Below are 27,172 nucleotides of genomic sequence, written 5' to 3'. Positions count from 1 at the left end.
ACACACCTCTGTCCTGAGATCCAGGAGCGCAGGAGAGTCCCGTCGTGTGTGTGTGTGTGTGTATGTGCACCAGCGTTTCACATCTAATTCTTCATCTCAAACAGATGCCGCTGACCCAAATCCAAGCATATCACGAATAAAACAATTTGCGCATGAAAAAAGTGTTTGTCATTCCTTAATTCATTTAAACATTTTCTTTGAATATTTACATACGATACCAGTATTTGAAGTATACTCAAATAAAACTAATTCCTCTCAGAAACTGTTCTTCAACTTCTCACAAATAATTACAAAGAAACAGCAGGTAACTAAGACATTTTGACGTTGAAGACAAGTTGTTAAAAACTACTTCGATATGAAAAAGTGTATTCTAATCTGTAACAAACAGAGAGAGAGCTTTGACGTCCCGAAGATTCAGACGGTGTGTTTAGGAAACCTGTTTGGAAACAGTAGAATCTGCTTTAGTGTGAACAGTTGAGTGTGATTCATGAACAAATGATCCTAATTAATCAGTCAAAAGGTATGTCATTCCAAAATGTGAAATATAGTCCATCCAAATAATTTTTAATTTTTCCATTTATACTAATAAACCCGCTTCACTGCGTCCATACTGCGTTCTTCATAATTTGAGAGCGGCATGAGCGGCTCAAATGTTTAAGTGTGTAAATATATTCACCTCTCCTCGTTAAACAAACAAGCTTTGTTTCAGCGGCTGGAGAATTGATGCACGCAGATGGAAAGTGTGAAGAGATTGAACTCGTTCAAGGATGAAGATAGCTCATAAATAACCAGAGCATCAGACATGAGGGACCTAGATACATAAAACCCAGCGTAATAAAATCACAGAGCTACAGGAAACCTTCTCAAACAGCTTCTCTGAGTGTTAATACAGTGTTATCAGGTCTTAAATAATGTTCTCAAAACCTTATTTATACATCATTCATGGAACGTTTTTTTTCTGAAATGTTTTAGTTGGACATTGTCTAATGTTTTTTAAATGTTCAAAACATTCAGTAAACATTCAAAAGTATAACATTCCCATAATGCATTATTACCTTACACAGTTATACAGTTACAGTTTTATTGATATTTTGAATCAGATTTTATTTTTATATATTCTTTCATTTTAATTAAAGATTTAGTCATTTTATTTTATTTTTTCATTTTTTGCTGCTTTAGTTTTTTTTAATTCATGTCTATATAGTTTTTATTCATTTCAGTTTTAGTTATTTTACGTCAGCACATTACACTTAATTAAAATGAGAAATGTTGCTTTGGAAACTAGCTCAAACACAATAAGTTTAAACTCTAAATTTTATTTTTAAGTATTTTGTTTTTATATCAATTTTTTGTTACATTTTGAATTAGTTTGTACTAGATGCATTTTCTATTTCCATTTGAATTATATTTATTTTAATTAATTAATTCCATTTTAATGAATTATTATAATCAAGTTATAGTAATTTTGTTGTGCATTTTTACTAAACTTATTGTTTTTAAATATTTTATTTTGTTTCAGTCTATTTTCATATTTCAGTTTTAGTTATTTTAGTTTGACAACATTAAGATGGTAAATCTTGCCTTTTCAGCTCCCTGAAATAAAAAAGTTTTTGCTCTTTTTTATTATTGTATTTAAAGTAGCAAAAACATTTTTTTTAATGTCATTTCCAGTTTTAGCTAACTATAATGGGAGGACATTTTCAAATCTTAACAAGAATATTATCAAAGTGTTGTTAGCACACATTAGTGTTGCAGAAGAACAGGTGATGGACAGATAATGGAGGAGGAAGAGCGCTCTGACCTCCTCATCCTCTGCTGGAAAACTCTTCAGGAAGAGGGTGTCGTTAATGGGATGGGATATCCGGATCCTCCCTGTTTTTCCTTCCAGAGCTATTGTTCCCACAGCCTCACTCACCTTCGGAGGACGAACTGTTCTTCTGCCAAACGACGCAGGAGATACGAGACAGAAACCCCTGCATGATCTGACACACACACACACACACACACACACACTGAGAGCTGGTGCTCTGCCAACATCAGCCCAAGATCTGAGATCGCTCCACAAGCTCTCTCTCCCAGCGATGTTCAAAGATCTGCACTTTAAAGGCTGCAGATGGCGTGTTCGCACAACATGCGCTGGCCTACGCTTTTTCCTCTCTCTGCTTGTTTTTCCTCCTCGAGTATGATTTATGTGTCATTACGTATGATTGTGGTTTGCTCCAGTGCGTTTGAATCCTACAGAGCAGAGTGGAAATGATTTTCCTCCATCAGACATCAGAGAGCGGCCCGGTTTAGAGCTCGAGCCGCTGGACCTGCAGGCCTGTAATTACAGCCGACTGGAGTCATGGAGCGAGCAGATACAATAACATCACAGAAACACTTCAGACCAACCTCACGTCTCAGAGGGAGCCCACCGCACCAGAAAGAGCTTCTGCCATAGAGGCGTCTCTGGTGGAGCCGCGGCGTTTATACATCAGGAAACCCGAATCATTTTCCATCATGAGTGTTTGTGAAGTCCCTGACATCCATCAGAGGCTGTGGGTGGATGATGAGGAACACCAGCGCTTCACTGCTGCCCCCTGCTGTCCTCAACAACCAGCACACCACACTTCTCCATCAGCATCCACCGCTCCACCCAGGACCTTTAACATCCAGTGGAAGACCAAAGATATCATTCGCATTCGCATGGCCTACCATCCTACTAAATATATGTTTCCTTCCATGTTGCTGTGATTTTACCAAAGCATCCAATTATCCAGAAATCCTAATCATTTATTATTTGTTCTCAGTGAATCATTTTTTTCTTAGAAACCATTACACATTTTTTATACATATGAGAAATTATTTTACGTTATGCAGACAATAAAGTGAGATAAAAGTGTATCAATATGTGTTCCGCTTTATGTAAACCCGTATCTCATGAAAGAGATATGAATATAGTTATAACGTAAAACTGTAGTGCACATTTTGCAGTATATTGGAAAATACAAGCACTAGTTTCCTATAAATGAAAATGTATTATTTGATATATTGCATTTATATTTTTGACATGACAATGCTAAACCTTTGAGAATATGGCAAGGCTGACCTTAAATCGCTTAGACACACATATGCCATTTTATATTGGACGCAATATAATATTCAGTCAGGAGCAAAAGTACATCTTTAATGAGTGCGTGACCTACTTGAGCTGAACATTTACAAGCAGCTGTCAGAGCAAAAGCAGCTTTAAAGCATATTTATTGTGGATGACATGTTAGCTGGTGTTTTATTCATGTGAAGTCAGAACGTCTCATTCAAGTCTTCGTCCTTCACTCATTTCCTCTCTGCCAAAGCCTCACGCTCACTAAATATTGAATCTCATCAGACACAGTGCACAATGTCAGCTCATATGAATTATTAAGTGAGACAGAAGCTGACCAGAGGTGTGTTCAGGACGGAGATTCATCCGGGGAAAAGCAGGGATTTAATACGCTCAAAGTACTCAATAACAGAACAAACCGAATATAGATGAGAAATATCACACTCGTAGCTCTGAATAATTTTTTGCTATTGTGTCAGTAATCATTAAAATGAACTAATCTGATATAAGTGTTTTAAAATGTAACTGAATCTGTGTATTTAATTGTTGGAATCGTAATCCAGATGACATGTTATCAGTTTCTACCCAGCTCTGAAAATAGACAACGGTTATTTCATAATATTACTGCTTTCTAATCCAATAAATGCAGATTTGGTGAGAAAAACAAAACAAGAGTGACAACTTCTGTCTTAATGAATATGTGATCTGGCAATGTGCATGCCAGATGAAAACTTGATTATCAACTAAATATCAAATTGTATCGACTTTTAAATTAAATCTTCAATCATCAAATCAATAAATCAGTCCAATTCTTCAGTTCAAACTCAGAGATACTTTTTACAGAAGCAGTGGAGGACATCACGTGTGTTTGAGAGTGTGATGTTCACAGCTCTTTGCAGTTTAATGTTTATGAGCACTAAAATGTAGCCAGCATTAACAGCATGAGATCTTGATGGTCTGATCACTGACGTGCTGATCACATGTCACTAACTCAGCAGAATCACTTCAGCTTCTCATGCTTTATATTCTCAAAATGCTCATGTCATACTGCTATTTTGTTGTTGTTAGGCACTCGATTTATATATATTTTTTTGGCCAAAACATGTTTTAAATACATGCAAAATATAAGTTGTAAACAATTAAATATATTTTTGAAAATTAAAATATATTTAGCTTCCACCTTCATATTTAAAAATGTATTTCAGGGCAAGAAAATCCATTTGCAATCTAAGTATACATTTAGACAAAATGCAAATGTGGATGTCACCTTTATTTGTATAGCACTTTATACATTACTGATTGTGTCAAAGCAGCTTTACAGAGTCAAACAGGAAAATAGCGTGTCAATAATGCAAGAGGACAATAATACAGAATCAGTTTATCAGTTAAAGTCAGTTGATTGATGATTCAGGGATGTCAGTAGCGTCTGTGTAATAAGTCAAGTGTCTTCAACTAAACAAGACAAATGGAACTAAAACTCCATCGGTGATGGAAATGGAGAAAAAACCTTGGGAGAAAGCAGAATCAGTCAGGGGTCAGTTCTCGTCTGAACAGATGAAATCAGCATGATGTGGTTTAATTACAGACTCCAGCACAGGTCTGATCGAGCAGAGGACGCGTCTGGTTCTCGTGGTCTTGTCTCGATAGTTTCAGAGGTGATGAGGACGTTGCAGGGGATCTGTCTATAGAAAAAAAAGCGAAAAAAAAAAAAAAGCAAACGGTCCTAGTACTGAGCCTTGAGGTATTTCATACTGTACTCATGATTGATATATCATCTTGTCATTAAAAAAAAAGTAAAAAAAAAAAAGGTAAATGTTACTGCTACAAAATTGATGACAGTCAGATAAGTAGGATTTGAACCATGCCAATGCAATTCTAGTTCTAGCTCTTTTATTTATGGCATCCACTAATGCCAACATAATTTTGTAGTCTAACCAAAAGTATGTTGTGGTCAATAGTGTCGAACACAGCACTAAGATCCAATAAAACTAATAGAGAGATACACCCACGATCAGATGATAAGAGCAGGTCATTTGTAACTCTAAGGAGAGCAGTCTCAGTACTATGATACGGTCTAAATCCTGACAGGAAATCCTCACGGATACCTTTCTCTCTAAAAAGGAACATAGCTGAGAGGATACTGCCTCTTCAAGCATTTTTGACAGAGAAGGGAGATTTGAGATTGATCTCTAATTAAATAATTTTCTTTTTAATCATCAAGTGATTTACAAAAAGCACTTTTGTTGAGAAGGATCTAATATTAATCAAGTCAAGTTTTTTCAATTGTTAAATTTCCTTTTTTATTTGTTCAGATACTGTTGCTTTGTCGAGGCAGTGTTATTTTAGACACACGTGACTAACGTGCGGTGAGAGAGCGACTACAACTCCCATAATGCAGTGCGCGCCTCACTTCCTGACCCGCACCGCAGAGTCTCCGCACACAAACTGCACCAACTCATTGTCTGTCTTAATTATCTCTCATAATGAGAGGAACACACATTGTACTTGAACTTGAGCATAAATGAAACCCGTTTCTGAGGTAAGACGCGCGACTTTATGGTTCTTTCTCATCGTTGATGTTCGCCCGCTGTCATGCTAATGCTAACGGGCTAACAACATCGGCGGTTTCCAATGGAAATTGTATTGAAATTGTAAATAATCATGATGTGAATAACACGGATCACCGATACGGTCCAGAACTGTGGATTGTAGATGTCTTTAATGGATTGTCGCGGAAAGTTGTGGCTAAGCTGTCAGTGTTGAGGTTAGCATGGCTAGCGGAGGAGCTCGAGCTGTAACCGGATTCTCTGAGAGAAAATCAGAAAACTGGACTAAAGACAGAGATGATTATATATGACAGACAAACATCTGCTGCCGAATCAGAAGCGAAGTATCAGGCAGTAAAGACATTAAAAGTGTCCCGAGCTCATGACTGACCACTGATCACGTGACTGACACGTCACTCTCTGAGTCAGTTACTGTATTAACATTCATGTGTTACTATTATCTGCTGTATCACACAGATGTTCATCCAGAGTCATAATTCTTGTTTGATTTTATTGTCTTAAGAGTTAAAGGTTTTTGAATTTCTTTGGTTGTATCACTCTAAATCAGAAAATACTGTCAGCACAGAACACAAAACACATTTTCACCATGTCTTTAGGAGAAAAATCTGAAAATGTGATAAACTGTAAAGTGTGCTGTTTGTAAGGGAAAAAAAACTCATACAAAAGTGCAATAAAATGAACACTTAAAAGTGTGTTTTATGTTCATAAATAGCTCGAAATCAACTAGTTTGTGAAAACACAATGACTTTGCCTATACTATCTTGGCTTAAAATGATCTTTAAATGAAAGTATATATTGTTCTGAGCTCCCTGCTGTACATTAGAGATTATATCGTGGTTTGGGTAGATATCCGTGTTTTTGGGTTCTAGTAACGTCCACATGAAGCTTCAGCAGAGCCGGTGTAGTGAAGGGTGTGTGTGTGTGTGTTTCTGCTGATCCTCTGTGTGTGTTCGCAGGGGTTCGTGTGAAACTCGAGTGCCAGGAATCATGAACCTGCACCAGGTGCTCACAGGAGCCGTAAACCCCGGAGACAACTGCTTCTCTGTGGGCAGCGTCAGCAACCAGCCCTTCACGGTGACCCTGACACGGATGCTTATTCATCTTGAACTAGGCAGAATTAAAACTGATCAATTAGGTCACATTCTCTTTATGAACCATCTGGTTGAAGAAAACTATGTCCCAAGTGCAGCACACATTCAACATCTTGCATATCTTTGCAGAAATAATGCATGAAATATGAAGGCATTTAATGTAAAATAAAGACACCTCAAACTGTCAGTATAACAGCAAGAGTAGTAAATGATTATTAACAGTGAATGAAAACAGCAGCAGATTTCAGTCTGTCAGCATCATGCATGCACACATCAAATACTATATATTTCTGTCATACATGTGTATTTATGTTTGTGCTGCTGATCATGTTTTGTCCGGTGCTCGTGAGACAGGCGTATGCCTCTGGCTGTGACATCGTCATTCTGGGGAGTGACTTTGAGAGGATCCAGATCATCCCAGGAGCCAAACACGGGAACATCCAGGTGGGCTGTGTGGACTGTTCACTGCAGGGCGGACAGGTGAGACGCACACACACACACACACACTAACACACACTAACACACACACACACACACACACACACACACTTTAGTTGGTTATCATTTCTAGTGTCACATTCAACATTAGGGTAACACTAAGGTCATAGGTCAGATTCCCAGGGAATGTATGAACTAATTTGACAGAATTTGGATGAATGTAATGAGTGTTTTTATTTTGTTGTTTAAATAAAAGGATTTGTTAACTTCATTCTTTACATTTTAAAAGTTTATTAATTCAGTTCCTAACGTTATATGCCTTAATTTGATTACCATTGTTTTTGATGGTATTTGTATTAAACCATAAATCGATAAAAATATAGACAGCGAAGAATGAATGAATACATAATAAATGCATGCATAGGGTCACAATTTTGTTAAAAAAATTAAATGATAAAAATTTTTAACATTGTACACCACTAAAACTGATTACAGTAACATTTGGGAAAAATTAAAAGAAATTCTTAGGGCCCTAAAAATTTAACTTTTGATAAATTTTTAATAAGTTGTTGTTGGATTGCATGCATTTCCTGATTTAAATTAATTATAAGACATGATTGCTAAAATTCAAATTAACCTATAAAACAGAATGCAGAAAAAATTAAAGGGAAAACATAAAAAAACAAAAACAAATTGTGTACATTTCATGATTTAAATTAATTGGACATGCTTAAATGAATACTAAAATATAACCATTAAAATGCTATCCAGAAAATAAAGCATATTTCATAAATGAAGTGTGTTTGCAGAGACTAATTACATTGGTCTTGAATGAATAATGAATACTGAACATCCGTCACTCTTTTGAGCTCGTTAGGGTTCATTATGGATGGCAGGCCAGTTCAGTGAAAATCAGACACTGGATATCTTCTCCCTTTATTCATGCACGTCTATACAAAGTTTTTGGGTTTCAGCAAGAGTTCATCTAGCATCTGAACAGGATTGTTCCTGTGCAGACTTTCTAAATCTGCTCCGTTTTCAGATCGCAGCGTCGTACGGAAACATTGTGTGTGTGTTTGAGCCAGTGGAGGTCAGTCCACAAGGGAAAGCACAAAAAGTGAGTTTCTTCTGTAATAAATACACTCGGTCATGAATATAAGGTTTGATTCCCAGTGAATGCAGGAACTGATAACATGTTGAATGCATTGAATAGTCGTGTCTCCCAAATGCATGCATGTGAATGATTTTCTGCTTGTGTGTGTGCTCCGCAGAAGCTGAGTTATCATTGGCAGAAGAGCGGGCAGTTTGTTCTGCAGTCGGTGGCACACATCCTGACGTGGCACCCTACAGGTACAGAGATGAGTGTACGCTCATCCTGTCTGCGCCGGCCGCTCACATCTCTTCTCTAACACTGTCTGCAGGGTCATGGCTTCTGACGGGCTCGGCGTGTCTGCAGATGTGGTGTGATGTTCAGTCCAGTGCAGAGACCGAAGAGGAGGCCGAATCCGCCGGTCCTCGGCGCTCCTGGAGATGTGTCTGGCAGTGCAAGTCAGTGTTCGTCCGTCACATCACACTTCGGAGCTTCTCTGAATACACCACGGGCAGCTCTGGTAAAATCTCTCTGGTTGTTACAGGTCTGCTGCTCCGACTCACTTCATCAAGTTTTCCCCAGATGGAGAGTTTTTTGCGACCGCAGGACAGGTTTGTATTTGTACATGTGTGTCCCTGCAGCACAGAAGCAGTCATCAGTAGCACAGGGATATTTGTAGCAATAGACAAAAATACACCGTATTGGTCAAAATGATACATTTCTCTTTTATGCCAAAAATCATTAGGATATTAAGTAAAAATCATGTTCATGAAGATATTTAGTCGTTTCCTACCGTAAATATATCAAAATTTAATGTTTGATTAGTAATATGCATTGCTGAGAACTTCATTTGAACAACTTTAAAGATGATTTTCTCAATATTTAGATTTTTTTGCTCCCTCAGATTCCAGATTTTCAAATAGTTGTATCTCAGACAAATATTGATCTATCGTAACAAACCACACATCAATGGAGAGATGATTTATTCAGCTTTCAGATGTAGAAATCTCAATTTAGAAAAATGTACCATAATGACTGGTGCTCCTGGCTCACATTTATGATGTGCACATTATTTCAAGTCATTTGATTGTGTATAAAACAAAACAAAACTGTTCACCCAAATCCTTGCTGACCTCCAGTCGAATATGATGCTCGTGCGAGAATCTTTGTGTTTGCAAGAAGAAAATATGATTTCAAATCCCAAAACTTACAAAATCACTTAAAATGATGAATAAAGACTGCACATTAGGTGTGTGTTTGCTTTTTATGTTTTTATCCAATTCATGAAGGTTCTACAAATTAAATTATGTATTTGTAGAATCCTGTACATGCAACTTATCTTGCTTTATTATAAATGGAAAAAAGTCACATATTTAAACAAATTAACCAAAAAAAATGTTTTCTTTCATCAAATATCAAATTGAAAGATTATATATTATTATTTATTTATTCTGAATATGAATATTGTTAAATATTATTAGTAAAGACTATTTTAAATCGTACTACTCTCAAATTTGCCATGGATATAGTTTAATAATGAAGTGCATTTAAAACAATAAAATACTGTAAGAAGAAATACAGCATCAGATTAAAAACCCCGTTATAAAACATGCAAATAAAAGCTCTACAGAACAACAGCAAAGGTTACGTCTCTGATGCTGATTTACTGCATCTGTTGCTTCTCCCATGTTTTCTCACTAACACACGGAAAGCTCCAGAACACAATCTTTCTGACGTGACTTGAATGCAGAATTAATGAAGGATTGTGTGGTTTCAGGACGACTGTCTGGTGAAGGTGTGGTACAGCACCAGTAAATGGCAAGCGGATGTCAATAAACTCTTCACGCCGCTCGACCTGCACTCCGGAGCCGAGATCAACTTCTCCTTCATTTATCTGGCTCACCCTCGCTCCGTCACCGGCTTCTCCTGGAGGAAGACCAGCAAACACATGCCCAGGTCAGTCGATGTGTGACGCCTCTGCAGACACTCCCGCTGACCGCTCTGTCCCACTGACTGCTCTGTCTCTCTGTACCCTCTGACCGCTCTGTCTCTGACCGCTCTGTCTCTCTGTACCGCTGACCGCTCTGTCTCTCTGACCGCTCTGTCCCTCTGACCGCTCTATCTCTCTGACCGCTCTGTCTCTCTGTACCGCTGACCGCTCTGTCTCTGACCGCTCTGTCTCTCTGTACCGCTGACCGCTCTGTCTCTCTGACCGCTCTGTCCCTCTGACCGCTCTGTATCTCTGACCGCTCTGTATCTCTGACCGCTCTGTCTCTCTGACCGCTCTGTCTCTCTGTACCGCTGACCGCTCTGTCTCTGACCGCTCTGTCTCTCTGTACCGCTGACCGCTCTGTCCCTCTGACCGCTCTGTATCTCTGACCGCTCTGTCTCTCTGACCGCTCTGTCCCTCTGACCGCTCTGTCTCTCTGTACCGCTGACCGCTCTGTCCCTCTGACCGCTCTGTATCTCTGACCGCTCTGTCTCTCTGACCGCTCTGTCTCTCTGACCGCTCTGTCCCTCTGACCGCTCTGTCCCTCTGACTGCTCTGTCCCTCTGACCGCTCTGTCTCTCTGACCGCTCTGTCTCTCTGACCGCTCTGTTCCTCTGACCGCTCTGTTCCTCTGACCGCTCTGTCCCTCTGACCGCTCTGTCCCTCTGACTGCTCTGTCCCTCTGACCGCTCTGTCTCTCTGACCGCTCTGTCCCTCTGACCGCTCTGTCTCTCTGACCGCTCTGTCTCTCTGACCGCTCTGTTCCTCTGACCGCTCTGTCCCTCTGACCGCTCTGTCCCTCTGACCGCTCTGTCTCTGTGACCGCTCTGTCTCTCTGACCGCTCTTTCCCTCTGACCGCTCTGTCCCTCTGACCGCTCTGTCCCTCTGACCGCTCTTTCCCTCTGACCGCTCTGTTCCTCTGACCGCTCTGTCCCTCTGACCGCTCTGTCCCTCTGACCGCTCTGTCTCTGTGACCGCTCTGTCTCTCTGACCGCTCTGTCCCTCTGACCGCTCTGTCTCTCTGACCGCTCTGTTCCTCTGACCGCTCTGTTCCTCTGACCGCTCTGTCCCTCTGACCGCTCTGTCCCTCTGACTGCTCTGTCCCTCTGACTGCTCTGTCCCTCTGACCGCTCTGTCTCTCTGACCGCTCTGTCCCTCTGACCGCTCTGTCTCTCTGACCGCTCTGTCTCTCTGACCGCTCTGTTCCTCTGACCGCTCTGTCCCTCTGACCGCTCTGTCCCTCTGACCGCTCTGTCTCTGTGACCGCTCTGTCTCTCTGACCGCTCTTTCCCTCTGACCGCTCTGTCCCTCTGACCGCTCTTTCCCTCTGACCGCTCTGTCCCTCTGACCGCTCTGTCCCTCTGACCGCTCTGTCCCTCTGACCGCTCTGTCTCTGTGACCGCTCTGTCTCTCTGACCGCTCTTTCCCTCTGACCGCTCTGTCCCTCTGACCGCTCTGTCCCTCTGACCGCTCTGTCTTACAGGGGCACCGTGTGTAACATGCTGCTGACCTGCTGTAAGGACAGTGTGTGTCGTCTGTGGGCTGAAACACTGCTGCCCAGCGACTGTCTGCTGTCTGGACTTGGACACAATCACACCATGAAGGCAAACAACATGAAGAAGTCGTCCAGCAGCACCCGAGTGCAGAAGCAGAGCCCGCTGGAGGTGAGAGCGCCAGGTGCTGTGTGTCGACTGATGAGACACTAGAACTGTTCTTCATCTGTTTGTGTTCACAGCTAAAGCTGAAGCCGTCGTGGAGAGAGGAGGTGCGCTGTTTATCTCAGCTCTCATACAGCGGTCCTCTGCCGCAGCAGCAGAACAAACACTACAGCCACCGCACCAACATCCTGCACGCCAACGCACTGTGCCACTTCCACATCGCCGCCAGCATCAACCCAGCCACAGGTAGCACACCTCCTCCAACACTGTGGCCAGATTTCATACTTAAATTGTATATTTACCAGGTCAACCACACCCGAGACATGAAAATTTTATGTAAACTTAGCACTTGCAGTTAAAAAAACAAAACACTTTTAGCATTGCTGCATGATTATAGCATGACGGTGACGTTTGTGTGCAGACATCCCTCTGCTGCCCTCCATCTCGTCCATGAACGGCTCTGATGAGGAGGAACCGGGCGGACCGTTCACCGTCCACTGGCTCAACAACAAAGAGCTGCACCTGACGCTGAGCATGGAGGTGTTTCTACAGCAGCTGAAGAGCAGCGGCGAGCAGAATGGACACACAGAGCACTACGGTACCGTCTGCATCATCTGAGCCGTATAGGGAAGAAATGCCATCTGTGTGTTTGCAGCTTTATGGTGGTACTTGTAGACTAATAGGCCTGTCTGAACAGCGTGAGCAGATCCACATGTGCCACATGAAGCTGAATCTCTCTGTTGTGAGCAGATGCTGATGAGGAGGGGAGCGGTGCTGATGCTGTCTCTCTCCCTGCGGCGGCTGTGGATCATCAGCTGGACGTGCTGCTGAGTGACTGGAACAGAGCAGCAGACATGCTGTTCAGCATCCACCCGATGGACGGCTCGCTGCTGGTGTGGCACGTCGACTGGCTGGACGAATACCAGCCCGGCATGTTCCGACAGGCACAGGTACAGACGCCGCATTCTGAGAGCGGCTCCTCAACTCAAAACACTCTGTAACTACACCCTGGTGACCCCTCAGAACACACTGGTGTTGTGGCAGGTGACTTGTGAATGAGTGACCACCGCTCATGTTTTAACCAATAGTGTAATGATAGTTGTTATTTTATAATCATTGTGTTGACAAAGGCCAGTATGTTTTGTCTAGGATAATATCGTAGTTTTATGTGTCAGCTGACATTGAGTGACACTCATTTTGAAAAAAAAACAAACAAATCTTGAGAATCCAAAAGCATTTATTGTGTGATGAAGCCTGTTAGAATAAACTGATGATTCACAATCTGAAAGCAAAAAAAAAAAAAATGTTGCGTTTCATTCCCGAATGAATCATTAAACGGATCATTTGAGTCATTGATTCAGTGACTCATTCATAAAGAAAGTGTTCATAATGACACACTAGCTTACTGCCTACTCTTTTTTTTTTTTAAGAACAGTGTGATTTTTCAACAAATGGTTTTTCAGAGTACTAACATTAATTCACAGAACTGAATTCTCTGTTTCAGGTTTCCTTCGTGTCCAGGATTCCCGTTGCCTTCCCCACTGGCGACGCCATCTCGCTCAGCCGCAGCGTGGTCATGTACGCCTGCAACAGAAACGTGGAGCTGGCCATGCAGCACGGCCGTCAGCGTCCCGCGGTCCTGCCGCACTCATCCTCCTCTGCTCTGATCGGACTGAGCCAGAACAAACCGTCCTCCAGCAGCCTGCGTCTCAGCATCTTCACCCCCAGCGTCCTGATGATCTCCAAACACGCCGACGGCTCGCTCAACCAGTGGGCCGTCAGCTTCGCCGAGGACTCGGCCTTCTCCACGGTGCTCAGCGTGTCTCATAAGTCACGCTACTGTGGCCACCGCTTCCACCTCAACGATCTGGCCTGCCACTCTCTGCTGCCGCTGCTGCTGACCACCTCGCATCACAACGCCCTGAGGACGCCCGACGGAGACGCTTTGACCCGTCCCGCCGCTGCCCCGTCCCGCAGGAGCAGAGTCTCATCCGGAGGAGTCACCCAGGATCCCAACGCCATCTACAGTGAGCTGATCCTGTGGCGTGTGGATCCAGTGGGACCGCTGTCGTTCTCTGGAGGCGTGTCTGAGCTGGCCAGGATCAACTCTCTGCACACATCAGCCTTCTCTAACGTGGCCTGGCTGCCCACGCTCATCCCCAGCAGCTGCCTCGGTGAGGACGTCTCTCTTAGAGTCTGACATCAACGCAAAACTCACTGTGGAAACCTACTAGAGCCTAGAGTAGTTCAGTCTTGTGTTAGAAACAGTAGCTTAGAGTACAGTACAGGAGAAGGCATCATTTTTAATGATTGAGCTTGAAACATTTACAAGCATCCCTGTTTGAACAGAGTCTCTGCTGCATATAATATTCATTCATGTTTATTCAGCTCGTGAATATTTAATGCATGTCTTTAAAACTTCAACTGAGAATCCCTCGTGTGTGACGCATGTCTGTTTCTCAGCTTGCAGCTGATTGGATGTTACTGTTGGTGTATTAATCAATAATTCCCTTCCCGAAGGTGTGTATGGGAACTCACCCAGTGCCTGCTTCATCGCCAGTGATGGACACTCGCTCCGACTCTATCAGGCCATCATCGAGGCCAAGAAACTGCTGAGTGAACTCTCCAACCCCAACATCTCCGTAAGAAGGGACCTGTCTGTTATTTCAGTACATCAATGATTAGATTCCTGGTTATCTGTCGTGTGTTTTTCTCCAGAAATATGTTGGAGAGGTGTTTAACATCATCAGCCAGCAGTCGACGGCCAGACCAGGCTGCATCATTGAGCTCGATGCCATCACAGACTTTGTACGTATAAGATCCCAAATAATAGGATGACCTAACACAAGATCATCATGTTATTTCCCAGAGTGCTCAGCGCTCACGTCTCTCTCTCTGTTTGTTCAGCAGGGGAAAGAGACGCAGCTGCTGCATGTGTTTGAGGAAGACCTGATCTTGGGAAATGAGAAGATAGACGATTACCTGCAGGATTCTGGTAAGAGCTCACTCTCTCTCTCTCTCTCTCTCTCTCAGTGTTCGTCGTGTTTCTGTGCTGTGCCGTGAACGCTTGTCCTTCCTTCAGTTCCCAGCCGGACGCTCTTCTCCGCTCGCTTCTTCCTGGTGGTGGTGGAGGTCACTCAGAGCGGCAGGTCGCTCCTGCACATGTGGCACCTGCAGCTGGACGCCGTTCCCGTCGTTATGGGTTTGTAATGGATCTCATGGTATTTAATGTGATTCTCACTTTATTAGACTGTGACAAGTGCGAGATTGGGGTCAGACATGAGGTCAAGTGTGATCAAACAAAGCCTAAGCAACGGCATGAGCACTGCTTTAAGATTGATTAGTGGTCAACCGATATATCGGCCGATATTTTTTTCTATTTGGCCGAGATGTGAGAAATGGGACTTTTATTTTGACAGCAGGCACACAATTTACTAGATTACTGAGTGCACTGTTAGTGTTGTTATTAATATTTTTTACAATTTATTTATGAGTAAAATACCATAATTGAATTGAAGAATAATTTTTTGCAGATTAATTTTTTTATGACGTTGACATTTTTTAAAATATATTTCGATATGATATTATGCATGTGTTTTTATTGTCTTTGCATTATATAGTGTGTGATATATCTCATTTATCGGCTTTATGTTGGCCTTAAAAAATCCATATCACTCAACCACTAATTATCATGTCGCTCATAAAGGCAGGTTAGGGTTAGACTGTGACCAGATTTGTGTCATTCTTTCAGAGCAAACTCAAACTCCAGAGAGAGAGACTCTGTCTCCGTCCCCCGTGAACAGCTCACAGTTTAACTTCGAGACGGACGGATCCCCACAAACCCCGAGACCCAAGCTGAACACGTCTAACCTCCAGAGCGCCTGCCGGCTCGCCCTGAGCAGTACGAAAGTCTTCAGCCAGGAGCTGGATCTGCCGCAGGGCGTTGAAGTTATGCGTGTATCACCTGCTGCAGGTCACGACCTCTGAGTGCCTTTGAAGATTATTTGTAACACAATCTTATGATTTGTTTCAGTCTTTCCCAAACTTGAAGTGCCTTCTGTAATTTAAAATGCAGTTGGATATTCTGTTGGATTATCTGATGATAAACACCAACACTTGTGTTGCAGGTCATTTGAGTGCTTCATCTCTGCAGCCGGCCGGACGCTCTCCGTATCTGCTGGCCACGTCCTGCTCGGACGGATCCGTCCGGTTCTGGAGGTGCAGCTCGGTCTCTGACCCCGATGGCTCTGCTGACCCGTCATACGTCTGGGAGGAGTGGCCTCTGCTGGTGGAGGAGGGCGAGGTCAGCAGCAGCGCTCTGAGTGTGTGCGGTCAGCTCATGGCTCTCAGCTGCTGTCACACCAGCAGAGTCGCAGTCGCACACCGCAGCCACCAACACATCATGCTCATCAGCATCTTCCAGTGCGACTCCACCGGAGGCTCCCAGTGGATTCTGGAGCAGACGCTTAAAGTCTGTAGCTCCGACAGCCCGAGTGAGAACCACTGCTTGAGTAACGGCTGTTCAGCTGTGGGCAGTAAGAGGCAGGTCCACTTAGACTGGGTTTCCAGAGAAGATGGCTCTCATATATTAACCGTGGGTCTGGGATCCAAGCTTTACATGTACGGGATGCTTTCTGGAAAACCTCCAGATCTGGGATTGTCCGACTGCAGTAAGGAGAGCATCTGCTCTCGATTGGTGCTCCTCCGAGTAGTGGATCTGGTGTCTTCGGTTGAGGGTTCGCTACCCATTCCCGTCTCTCTTTCTTGGGTGCGAGATGGCATCTTAGTAGTCGGGATGGATTGCGAGATGCACGTCTACTCCCAGTGGCATCCGCCGGCTCCGGTCAAACCGTCTCGCACTGGAAGCGTGACGTCGCTGAACTCTGTGGTGAAGCAGGAGGGACTCAGTCTGAATCCTTCTAGAAAGACCCTCACTAGATCCATGACTAGTTTGGCACAGAAACTCAGTGGAAAGAGAACCGTGTACGACCTCCCGGCCGAGATGGAGGATTCTGGGTTGTTTGAGGCAGCGTATAACCTGTTTCCTACTCTGCCTCAGTATCATCCGGTGCAGCTGTTGGAGCTCATGGACCTCGGGAAGGTGCGCCGGGCCAAAGCCATCCTGTCGCATCTGGTGAAGTGCATTGCTGGGGAGATCGTGTCTATGAAGGACACTACGATTAACCAGGAGCGGCGTCTGCGCTCACTCACCATCAGCGCCAGCGGATGCACCTCCAGAGACCCCAAGATGTTCAGCAAAGCTGAGAGCTCCGACTACACCGAGATCGACTCCATCCCGCCGCTGCCTCTGCATGCGCTGCTAGCCGCTGACGAGGAGACGGCTCCTAGTGCCAAAGAACGATCGGAGAGCGTGAGCGCTCACGGCCAAAGCGACACTTATGACGAGCTCTTCCAGACCTCCGGCGTCACTACAGATGACATGGACCCTTTCGATGGAGATGAGGAGGATGCTAATGCTAAAGTCATTGATCTGTCAAAGTACAGCCCTACGTTCTTCGGCTCTGAACACGCACAGGTGTTATCTGGACACCTGCTTCACTCCAGCCTGCCCGGCCTGACCCGGATGGAGCAGATGTCTCTGATGGCTCTGGCGGACACCATCGCTTCCACCAGCACCGACTTTGGAGAAAGCCAAGGAAAAGGCCAAGGTCATTATCTTTCACCAATATAACTTCATTTTCATTTGTTGGGATGTGTTCTGATGTGATGAACGTTTTCCTCAGGTGGAGAGACGCTGGATGAATGTGGGCTGAAGTTTCTTCTGGCCGTACGTCTGCACACCTTCCTCCTGACGTCTCTGCCTCCGGCTCATCGCGCTCCGCTCCTCTGTCAAGGTACGTCTGCATCAGTGTCCATGAGTGCTTCAGAAGATATTCATGGGCAGTGATGTCGAATTAGAGCGTGCCGCTAGCAGCACCAAGGTCATGGGTTCGATTCCCATTGGAATGCATGAACTGATAAATCTGCATGAACAACTGCATAACTGCCGCTGGTCTGCAGGACTGTCCACCTGCCACTACGCCTGGGCGTTCCACTCCGAGGCTGAAGAGGAGCTGCTCAACATGCTTCCGGTCCTGCAGAAAGGAGAGCCCACGTGGCCGGAGCTGAGAGCCATGGGTGTGGGCTGGTGGCTGAGGAGCACCAACAAGCTTCGCAGATGCATTGAGAAGGTTGGACTAAACTGATTGCATTTTCTGTGCATATTAGATGATGATGAGTAGATTTAGGCAGAATTTCAAAAATTTGTGTCAAAAAATCTATGTTCATGTTCTACTTGTGTTGTAGTAACTGGGATATCATGAGCTAACCTCAAGCTTCAAATATTACATCTGATATACATAAATAATGTCTCTCCACAATGCCTGTGCATATTAACATGAAACTTTGTAGGTATCATTGTCACAGTGTGGCCTCTAAAAGTGTATGTTTGACAGTAAATCTACTCATAATCTTGTATCCTCTCACACAGATCAGCTCAGTCTGTTGCTGCTGCTTGTTTAATGTTTTTCTGTACATGTGCATCAGATGCATGTCTTCAGCCACTGTATTCAACATCTTTGTTTTTCAGAACCTTGAGAGGAGAACTTTTAATGTATTGAATGTTTGTTTGAATAATGATCACAGGCCAACATAGTTTCTTTAAATTTGACATGAAATCCAAACATGTAATAATCTCCTACCAGGTAGCAAAAGCTGCTTATCAGAGAAACAACGACCCGTTAGACGCAGCCTTGTTTTATCTGGCCATGAAGAAGAAAGCTGTGGTCTGGGGACTCTACAGGTAACCTATCACACACACACACACACACACACACACTTGTCAGCGAGGCTGGAGTCCACTAAGAGCTCCCGTGTGTTGAAGGTCCCATCATAACGTGAAGATGACGGCGTTCTTCAGCAATAACTTCAGTGAAGACCGCTGGAGGAAGGCAGCGCTGAAGAACGCTTTCTCTCTGCTCGGAAAGCAACGTTTCCAGCATTCTGCGGCTTTCTTTCTGCTCGCCGGATCCCTGAAAGATGCCGTTGAGGTACGTTTGCATCTGTTCAGTCTCTCTCAGACCTGTTTCTGTTCTTCTCTGAACCTCTGTCATGAGCTGCTGAAACAAGACCCTTGTGACTTTTATAGAAGGAAGGTATAATCATCAGAAACCTACTGTCTCTTTAGTCAAAGCTTACTTTGTTCAGTTGATGAGATCTGTCTGATTGTACTCGCACCATCAGGTTTGTATAGAGAAGATGCAGGACCTTCAGCTGGCTCTGGTGGTCTGTCGGCTGTACGAGTCTGAGTTTGAGATGTCCTGCACCTACAAGCGAATCCTTCAGAGAAATGTGTTGGGTCAGCACCAGCAGATCGCAGCCCATCAGGACCCTTTCTTACGCAGCATGGCGTACTGGGTGTTAGATGACTACAGCGGGGCTTTGGACACACTGCTTGAGCCCAACGCAGACTCGTCACATGAAGGTGAGAGATGAAACTAGACATCAGAGTTCGGTTCCTCTGGTCTGTGTCGAGCCAAGCCAGCTTTATTTCTAGAGATTTAAGTTTTCTGTGCCTCATGTGTATCGATTTCTTTCAGGAAGCGGCAGATCATCTCCCTATAGTCCTGATGTTTTTAACTTCTACACCTACCTCCGCACACACCCGCTGCTCCTGCGCCGTCACTTGGGCTCCTGTGATAAAGCTAAAGTGGGTCTGACCGCTGAAGGCCGCGCCGTCGACTCCATCAGCCTCACGGAGAGGAGGCTCTTCTTCACCGCTGCGTATGCACACTTACAGGCCGGATGCCCCATGCTGGCTCTAGAGGTGCTCTCTAAAATGCCAAAGGTCGTGAAGCGCTCACAGGTGCGAGAGAATTCGCCCGTGTCGTCGAGCGAGCACAAAGACCAGGCCTCGGCTTCGTGGCCGGTTCTCAACGGCTTGGAGTCGGTGTCCTCGCTCTCGTCTCCTAGAGAGGACAGTCGGTCAGAATCGGTGCTCAGTTTCGACTGGAGCCATCCGTCTGTCACCCTGCAGGACGAGCCTCTGGAGCTCAAGTGGGATAGTGATAAAGACGACACGGACGAGGAAGAATCAGGCCTGGCGATGAAGACCATCCGTCCGGAGAAAGACAGCGGTGCTCCTCGAGACGGTCCGGCGGTGACGTCCACCCCGATGGGTCACAGCACAGACGAGTCACCCGCGATGACCGATGACATCCTCGCCGCGCAGCTGAAGTTCAGCTCCTGCCTGAAGATCCTCACCACGGAGCTGCGGACGCTCTCCACGGGATACGAGCTGGACGGAGGGAAGCTGCGGCATCAGCTGTGTCACTGGCTGGAGCGAGCCGTGGCTGCGCTGCAGGGATGCTGCGGATACAACCCCTTCCTCCAGCACCTGCCCGAGGGCATCTCGGCTGACCTGAGCCAGGTGGAGGATCTGGAGGAGCGGGGCACGGCGGAGCAGGTCAGAGAGCTGCAGCAGCGGCGCAGACTGTGGCTGAAGAGGAACCAGCCGCTCCTGCGCATCTTCCTGAGTTACTGCAGCCTGCACGGCTCTCACGGAGGAGGACTGGCCTCCGTCAGGATGGAGCTCATTCTGCTGCTGCAGGAGTCCCAGCAGGTAACACTCACCAGTTAGGATCTTAAACCAGGTGTAGAGACTGCTCTTCTGTTTGAGTACTGAAGCCTCAAGGTGAGGTGAAACGACAACAAACGGTGCTTTCACATGCTTGGTGTCGCTGACCAACAATGCATTTTTCCTCAGTTATGTATCCCGTATATGGATTAAATGCCATCCGCTGCTCACTATACAGCATTGAATTAAGATAAATAAAGTTTGGTACTCCACCAGAAACACAAACTATCTGTTATGCTTACAATCTTAAAACATACTCCTGCTTATCATTTGTCATAAACACCCTTTAATGTTATTAAAATAAAACTTGTGATTATGAATGTGTCAGGGAAAAAACGTTAAGACTGCCTTAACATCATCATAATTCTTTGATAAACTTATGTTTTCTGTATTTTCGGAGGCAGTGATGAAGTTGAATACACTTCCTCTTCTTCACAATTGAAGTGCACGTTTCGTATGGATTACATTAGGGATGGGCGATATATCGCATGCGATTGTCACGGGCATTTCCTCAGTAAATCTGGTTCCCTGATTAGCGGTAAATCACCATCACCTGCTTTTCAGAGCCGTAGATCACTGACAAGCTACGCAATATCGCGTTCATAATCAAAGGCGATTCATCTGCGATAAAGAACACGATATTGCGTAGCTTGGGCAAGCACAGAGTTTCGGTTCGCTTCAGTACACAGAGACCGAGACGGCAGAAAGCGCTTCGTGTTTGCTCTCTTTATTTTACAAAAGCACAACGTTCTGTTGTTATTGTGATTGTACTCATTCAGATGATAAGCCACATTTGCTCTCTCTCTCTCTCTCTCTCTCACACACACTGCCTATACCAGCACATGTTGTTCAAATGCTCATTTCCTGTTGTTTCTGTCTCCTGGCTGCAGCTGCTGAGCTGATGCATTATTTCATTTTCCCTTGTGAATCATCATTGTGTTTCTCATCAGGACGACTCTCCCACTCCGCAGCATCTGTCTGCTCCTCTCTTCCTGGCGTGGACCGCCATCTCCAAAACAGTGGTGGCCAATCCCATAGTGCACCTGACCAACCTCACGCACGACATACTGCACACCATCAACGCTCTGGACGCTCCTCCACACCCAGATGTGGTCAGCAACGAGGTGAAGCGCTGCTCGTCAGAACGAGGTGTTGTTACAGTCGTGATTCGTCGTCTAACGCGTCTGCCTTCCTTCTGTCTCAGATCTACGTGATGCACACGCTGGCCGCTTCCCTGTCGGCCTGCATCTATCAGTGTCTCTGTGACGGACACAGCTACAGGTGGGTGATGACCCCGTGACCTCTGCCCTCATCTCTGAAACATTTCTTTGTTACAGAATGCTTCTCTTGATCTGATAATGAGCGGATGACTCATGAATGTGGCCTTTGTGTGGCTTTGTTTGCGCATTCATACTGTGAACATAGAGTTAATTCTAATATGTATGTTGTTCCTCAGCCATGTGAATCCGTTCACGGGAATCACCTACGAGAGCGTCCTGCTGACCCATCAGCCCCCGGTGAGGAGCGTCAGCATCGAGGAGACCGTGCTGCCCAACACCTCCCCTGCGCAGTGGCCAGGTAAAGCTCCCGTGACCTCTGACCCCTGACCTCATCGTCAGGCTCCAGACTCAGCTGTGTGTCTGTGCAGGTGTGAGCGTCCTGCTGCGTCTGCTGAGCGCATCTGGAGACGAGAACCAGCCCGGTCTGCCTGTGCTTCTGTGTGAGATCCTGACCGCAGTCTTCCTCAGCCTCTTCGTCCACGGTCTGGCCACTCACTCCAGCCACGAACTCTTCCGCATCGTTGCTCACCCGCTCAACAGCAAGCTGTGGGTGGCCGTGTTCGGCGGAGGCGCTCGTGTTCCTGTGCTGGAGAAACCCAGCTCACCCACAGGTTCTGCTCCTCATCTGGCATCTCTCCTCATTAATCACAAGCTTATCTGTGTGTAATGAGTCTCACCTCACAGGCCTTCATGAGGTCAGAGGGAAATATATCTCCAAATTGTTGGTCAGGATTATGTCCCAGTATCTCGGTATTATTTGGTTAACCTTTGCATCTTTAGCTAATATGTTGCTAAAAACGGCTAAAGGCTGGTATTTTTTTTAACTGCTACATTTAATACAGATGCACATTCAAACAAAACATCTGTTCTCAAACTTTGCTGAGCTGAAGTATTATCTTAAGGTTCCCCTGAGATTTTAAGTTAATGTTTTAATAATTTAAAAGCACATTTGCATGTTCATGGGTCTCACGGTTGGTGATCACATGACATGCAGATAAACAAATAAAATATTTCATGATTTTATTAGCAGGTGTTTTATTTTGACTTATTATTTGTAATTTGACATTTTTATAGTTGATTTTTTTTTAAGAATTTTATTTTGATCATTTATCTATTTCAAATTGCATTTTTATGATTTTATTCATTTGGAATAATTGTTTTATTTTAATTTTTAATTTTTTAATTATGTAATCCAATTTAGCATTTTTATTATTTAATTCACTTTTAATAAGTGTTTTATTTGTATTCTGTTATTTTAAAATGATGCATTTCAGTTTTACATGTCTGTGATTTAATTAATTTGTAATAATGGTTTTGTGTTGTTATTTTTTATTTTTTAAATTACAATTTTACATTTTTATAATTGTATACATTTTTTAGTAAATTTTTTGTTTCTTTCTTTTTTTAAATCATTTATTTATTTCAATTTTAGATATTTATAAATGATTGGCTTTTTCTCCATTCAAAAACCCCTGTCTGGGAATCCTTGAAACAGTGATTATGTGGAGCAGTGTTGAGCTGCAGAAATATTAAAGCGTTGCTTGCTCACTGTTATCTCCTGTTTATTTGTGTGTGTGTGTGTGTGTGTTAGTGGAAGATGTGGAGCGGAAGCAGCGGCGTTCCCGGCTCAGCTCATCACGCAGTAACTCCAGAGAGGTTCCTGACAGTCCGGTCAGTCCCAGACCCGTGGTGATGGAGCCGGACTCTTCCGTCTGTAAGGAGCGTTTCGTGCCGCCTGAGCTCAGCATCTGGGATTATTTCATCGCAAAGGTTTTCTTTTATTCCTTAACTCCCAGTAGTTTGATAGTGTTGTGTGTGTGAACTGATGTGTGTGTCCTGTGTGAAGCCGTACCTGCCTCCTTCTGCCAGCCGAGTGGAGTACGACTCCGAGGAGAGCCAGGGAAGTGAGGACGAGGAGGACGAGGAGGAGGATGAAGGAGATCCCAACTCTCCGCTGGCAGAGCATTCCAACAACAGCTCGTACAGGTGAGCTGTGTGATGAGCTGCACCTGTGCTGTGACGATGATGATGATGATGATGGTGATGGTCATGTTCTCTGCAGCTGGTGTCTGATGCGCTTGGCCATGGTGCAGATAGTCCTGTTCAGCCTCAAGACCCTCTACCCGATGGCAGGTCACGACCTCTTAGGTAACGAGCCGCACGGCTGCAGCGCATGCATGGTGTGTGTGTGTGTAGAGTGTAACACGCCTGTGTGTGTGTGTGTGTCAGATCTGCCCGTGTGCTCTCCGCTGTGTCACGCCGCTCTCAGGACGCTCCAGCGCTGGGAGCAGCTGCTGCTGAAGAGGCTGGAGATCTTCGGAGGTCCTCCGTCGAGGTTCATCTGCTCGCAGCTGCTGGAGGAGAGCGTGTCGTCCGGTCCAGCGCTGCTGCGACACAAAGCTCTGTTCGAACCCTCCAACACACCCTTCAGGTACCCCAGACTCATCACACACATGCAAAACACTGAAATCATCAACTCAAACTGTGCCTTTTAATCGGTGTTTCTCCAGTGGTGTGTTTTGATTTCTTATTTAATTTAATAATCAATACTGAGATGGTCTTTCAGTCTGTGCTTCACTGAACTTCCAGTAATCACAGTAATCTTTATGATTTGATCCTTTTGATAATCTCAGCAAATTCAAATTCAGTTGATATGATCAGGAAACGTGATCAATAGATGTGTCTTTGTGGCTCTTTAATGTATGCTGCAGTGAAATCTTTCTACTCGTTCTGTGTGGGAGCAGAACTGTATGTGTAGTTGAGTGACGAGTGATCTTCTGCTCTCAGATCTCGCCGGCGCGCCGCTCTTCCTGTCAGACGCCTGTGGCAGTATCTGGTCAAACAGGAAGAGGTTCAGGAGATGTTCATACGCAACATCTTCACCAAGAAACGCGATCAGAGCGAGGTATTGTGCTGCTGCTCGCTCTCTTTCCCAGAATGCACCAGTCTGTCCACTATCAGCTGCTCGTTTGCACTCCTCCTGATTGTGTTTTAACAGCCACCCCGCTCTGTCCAGTCATTAATCTCATTAATATGGTGTTGTACTTGTGTTAACTGAAGATGTTTGTAATTAACCGTCTAATCGTGGCCTGTGATTGACCTGCATGTTTGAATCAGGAGACTGAGCGTGTCAAATGTTCTGTGCCGCTGGAGTCCACACACAACCAGGTACTTACCAGAGCTTCTGCTCCTCCCTCATCTTCATCCTCATCCTCATCTTCATCCTCATCATCCAGTCACGAGGCTCTTTAAGATGCAAATCAACATCAAATCACAGCTGCCTGTAATGTATAATACAGATGTGATCAGCTGTCGATGTACAGCATGCACAGAGCATTAAGATTCGTCTGGACGATTATTCTCCTCACAACCTTTTAAAGAGTCTTTTCATGAGAATTAAACATGTGAATGTGATCTGTGTGTTAGCATCAGGGACGTAACGATTCACTCAACTCGTGACGCCATACTGATTCACAATATGATATTCTCTACCAAAATTAAGTTTAAGACAAATTAAATGATCATGTGACACTGAAGACTGGAGGAATGATGCTGAAAATTCAGCTGCACATCACAGAAATAAATTACAGTTTAATATATATTCACATAGAAAACAGCTGTTTTAAATAATAATAATATTTCACAATATTACAGAGTTTTCTCTGTATTTCTGATCAAATAAAAGCACCCAGACTTATTGAGCCCAACATTTGAACAGCAATGTATGTCAATTAACTAAACTGAAGTTTTAAAACAAATCCCAAATCAGATGAATAATGAAATCAATCTCTTAATGTAATGTGCTCTTTCCTTTTAAAAGGAGAGGAAACCACTGCATTTCGATCACGATCTGAACAAAGATGCTGCACACGTGAGCAGATTCAGATTTAAATTAGATTGAATAATCCCAACATCTGAAGCAAAAACAGAATGATTCCTGAATCTGTTCTACATGAATCATGTCAGAATGAGACGCAGTTCCTCTCTCTGACAGCAGGAGGAGCTCATGGAGCAGCAGATACAGTGTTTCCATGGTTACCGCTTATAAACACTGCATTAATGTGCATTACAGAGACGAGATGAGAAGAAAACAGCTCCTAAACTCTCCTGCAGACGCTCGGTTTTCCTCAGAGACACATTCATATAAACTCCTCCTTTAACATCTCAACACACAGGAAACCTCACTCAGTATTACTGATTGCCAACCAGTGCATCGTTACGTCCCGAGTCAGGATGAATGACTGAATAATAGAGACTGTAAGTGTTGAGTGTGTCGCTTCTCCTGCAGATCGAGGCCGACCAGGGGTTTCCTGGAGGAAAGGCTCGCATCATCCACAAGGAGTCTGACATCATCACGGCGTTCGCCATCAATAAGGTGCTGTGACGAGCTGCTTGTGCTTGTGTGTGGTCTGTGACGGCCGGGTGTAAGCAATCTCTCTGTCTCACAGGCCAACCGCAACTGTTTAGTGATCGCCTCCACCCACGACATCCAGGAGCTGGACGTGTCCTCCATCCTCTCCACGCAGATCCTGACCTGGGTCGATGACGAGAACGAGGCCGAGGTCAAAGGGTGAGCTCCGCATTCCAGTTCCTCAGCACGTCGAGTCAGCTTCATATTCCGAAAGATTGTTGTCATTTGAGAAATGTGTTTTTAAATTTCATGTACTGCACTTTCACCATTACACAGACCTCATCTAGTGTACTGATTTAATACAAGCTATTTAATATATTCATTTAATTTTACATTTGAAAACTGACAAAAAATATTTTAACAGTACACATGAACGCTCGTGTAGAAGCAAGCCGCAATATTTTGTCTCTTTTTATTTGACGAAAATTAATAAAGCAATAATCTCCAAAAAGCCGTGGTTTACAGTGAATTTATAACACCGTTGTTTGGTACGATGTGAAGATGAGTGATTAAAACCCCCTTAGCTGTTATAAATTCACTGTAAACCACAGCTTCACGGGGGTTATTGCTTTTATAATACGGTTATTCTATAGTATTTCTCACAATAAAACAGAGTACATAAAGTGTAATGATATTAATAAAAACAGTATTCTTCCACCAAACAATGTAGCGCCTCAGAAACAGCTGTGGTTGTTACAAAGTGGTTGCCAGGCAACACACAAATGTAAACAAAGGTGTATGTTACTTTGTAGCACTTGTAATGGATTCAAACGTGTCTCAGCCAATCAGAATCAAGGAGCGGAACTATCCACTTTATAAAATACATTTTAGTATAGTTTTTATTTTTTTTAAATACGTTTTAGTCTCGTCTGAGTATTACATGTTGATATATTCACAGTTATTGTTTATTGAGCTTGTTGTCATCTCGT

The 27,172-nt window shown here is 44.3% G+C and overlaps 1 protein-coding gene across 1 annotated transcript in view; it reads left to right on the top strand.

Annotated features, from left to right (window-relative positions):
- Positions 1 to 27,172, top strand: part of LOC132139432 (dmX-like protein 1) — a 244,292-nt gene that overhangs the window by 209,846 nt on the left and 7,274 nt on the right. Inside the window, exons 2-37 of the mRNA XM_059547781.1 lie at positions 6,623 to 6,723; positions 7,095 to 7,220; positions 8,221 to 8,295; positions 8,450 to 8,528; positions 8,600 to 8,726; positions 8,813 to 8,879; positions 10,046 to 10,224; positions 11,743 to 11,923; positions 11,995 to 12,163; positions 12,339 to 12,515; positions 12,668 to 12,867; positions 13,422 to 14,091; positions 14,438 to 14,559; positions 14,636 to 14,725; positions 14,825 to 14,912; positions 15,000 to 15,119; positions 15,669 to 15,890; positions 16,045 to 17,586; positions 17,662 to 17,772; positions 17,939 to 18,108; positions 18,622 to 18,719; positions 18,801 to 18,966; positions 19,160 to 19,400; positions 19,516 to 20,537; positions 21,503 to 21,676; positions 21,757 to 21,833; positions 22,009 to 22,130; positions 22,201 to 22,443; positions 23,430 to 23,602; positions 23,679 to 23,818; positions 23,895 to 23,980; positions 24,062 to 24,263; positions 24,620 to 24,737; positions 24,950 to 25,000; positions 26,121 to 26,207; positions 26,281 to 26,402. Of these exons, the coding sequence (XP_059403764.1) occupies positions 6,637 to 6,723; positions 7,095 to 7,220; positions 8,221 to 8,295; positions 8,450 to 8,528; positions 8,600 to 8,726; positions 8,813 to 8,879; positions 10,046 to 10,224; positions 11,743 to 11,923; positions 11,995 to 12,163; positions 12,339 to 12,515; positions 12,668 to 12,867; positions 13,422 to 14,091; positions 14,438 to 14,559; positions 14,636 to 14,725; positions 14,825 to 14,912; positions 15,000 to 15,119; positions 15,669 to 15,890; positions 16,045 to 17,586; positions 17,662 to 17,772; positions 17,939 to 18,108; positions 18,622 to 18,719; positions 18,801 to 18,966; positions 19,160 to 19,400; positions 19,516 to 20,537; positions 21,503 to 21,676; positions 21,757 to 21,833; positions 22,009 to 22,130; positions 22,201 to 22,443; positions 23,430 to 23,602; positions 23,679 to 23,818; positions 23,895 to 23,980; positions 24,062 to 24,263; positions 24,620 to 24,737; positions 24,950 to 25,000; positions 26,121 to 26,207; positions 26,281 to 26,402 (7,724 nt within the window). The 5' untranslated portion in view covers positions 6,623 to 6,636. The remainder of the gene's footprint in view (positions 1 to 6,622; positions 6,724 to 7,094; positions 7,221 to 8,220; positions 8,296 to 8,449; positions 8,529 to 8,599; positions 8,727 to 8,812; positions 8,880 to 10,045; positions 10,225 to 11,742; positions 11,924 to 11,994; positions 12,164 to 12,338; positions 12,516 to 12,667; positions 12,868 to 13,421; positions 14,092 to 14,437; positions 14,560 to 14,635; positions 14,726 to 14,824; positions 14,913 to 14,999; positions 15,120 to 15,668; positions 15,891 to 16,044; positions 17,587 to 17,661; positions 17,773 to 17,938; positions 18,109 to 18,621; positions 18,720 to 18,800; positions 18,967 to 19,159; positions 19,401 to 19,515; positions 20,538 to 21,502; positions 21,677 to 21,756; positions 21,834 to 22,008; positions 22,131 to 22,200; positions 22,444 to 23,429; positions 23,603 to 23,678; positions 23,819 to 23,894; positions 23,981 to 24,061; positions 24,264 to 24,619; positions 24,738 to 24,949; positions 25,001 to 26,120; positions 26,208 to 26,280; positions 26,403 to 27,172) is intronic.

This window comes from Carassius carassius, unplaced genomic scaffold (genome assembly GCF_963082965.1).
Source record: "Carassius carassius unplaced genomic scaffold, fCarCar2.1 SCAFFOLD_70, whole genome shotgun sequence".
NCBI lineage: Eukaryota > Metazoa > Chordata > Actinopteri > Cypriniformes > Cyprinidae > Carassius > Carassius carassius.
Note: the sequence above shows the minus strand (reverse complement) of the source record. Positions and strands in the feature narration are given on the sequence as shown.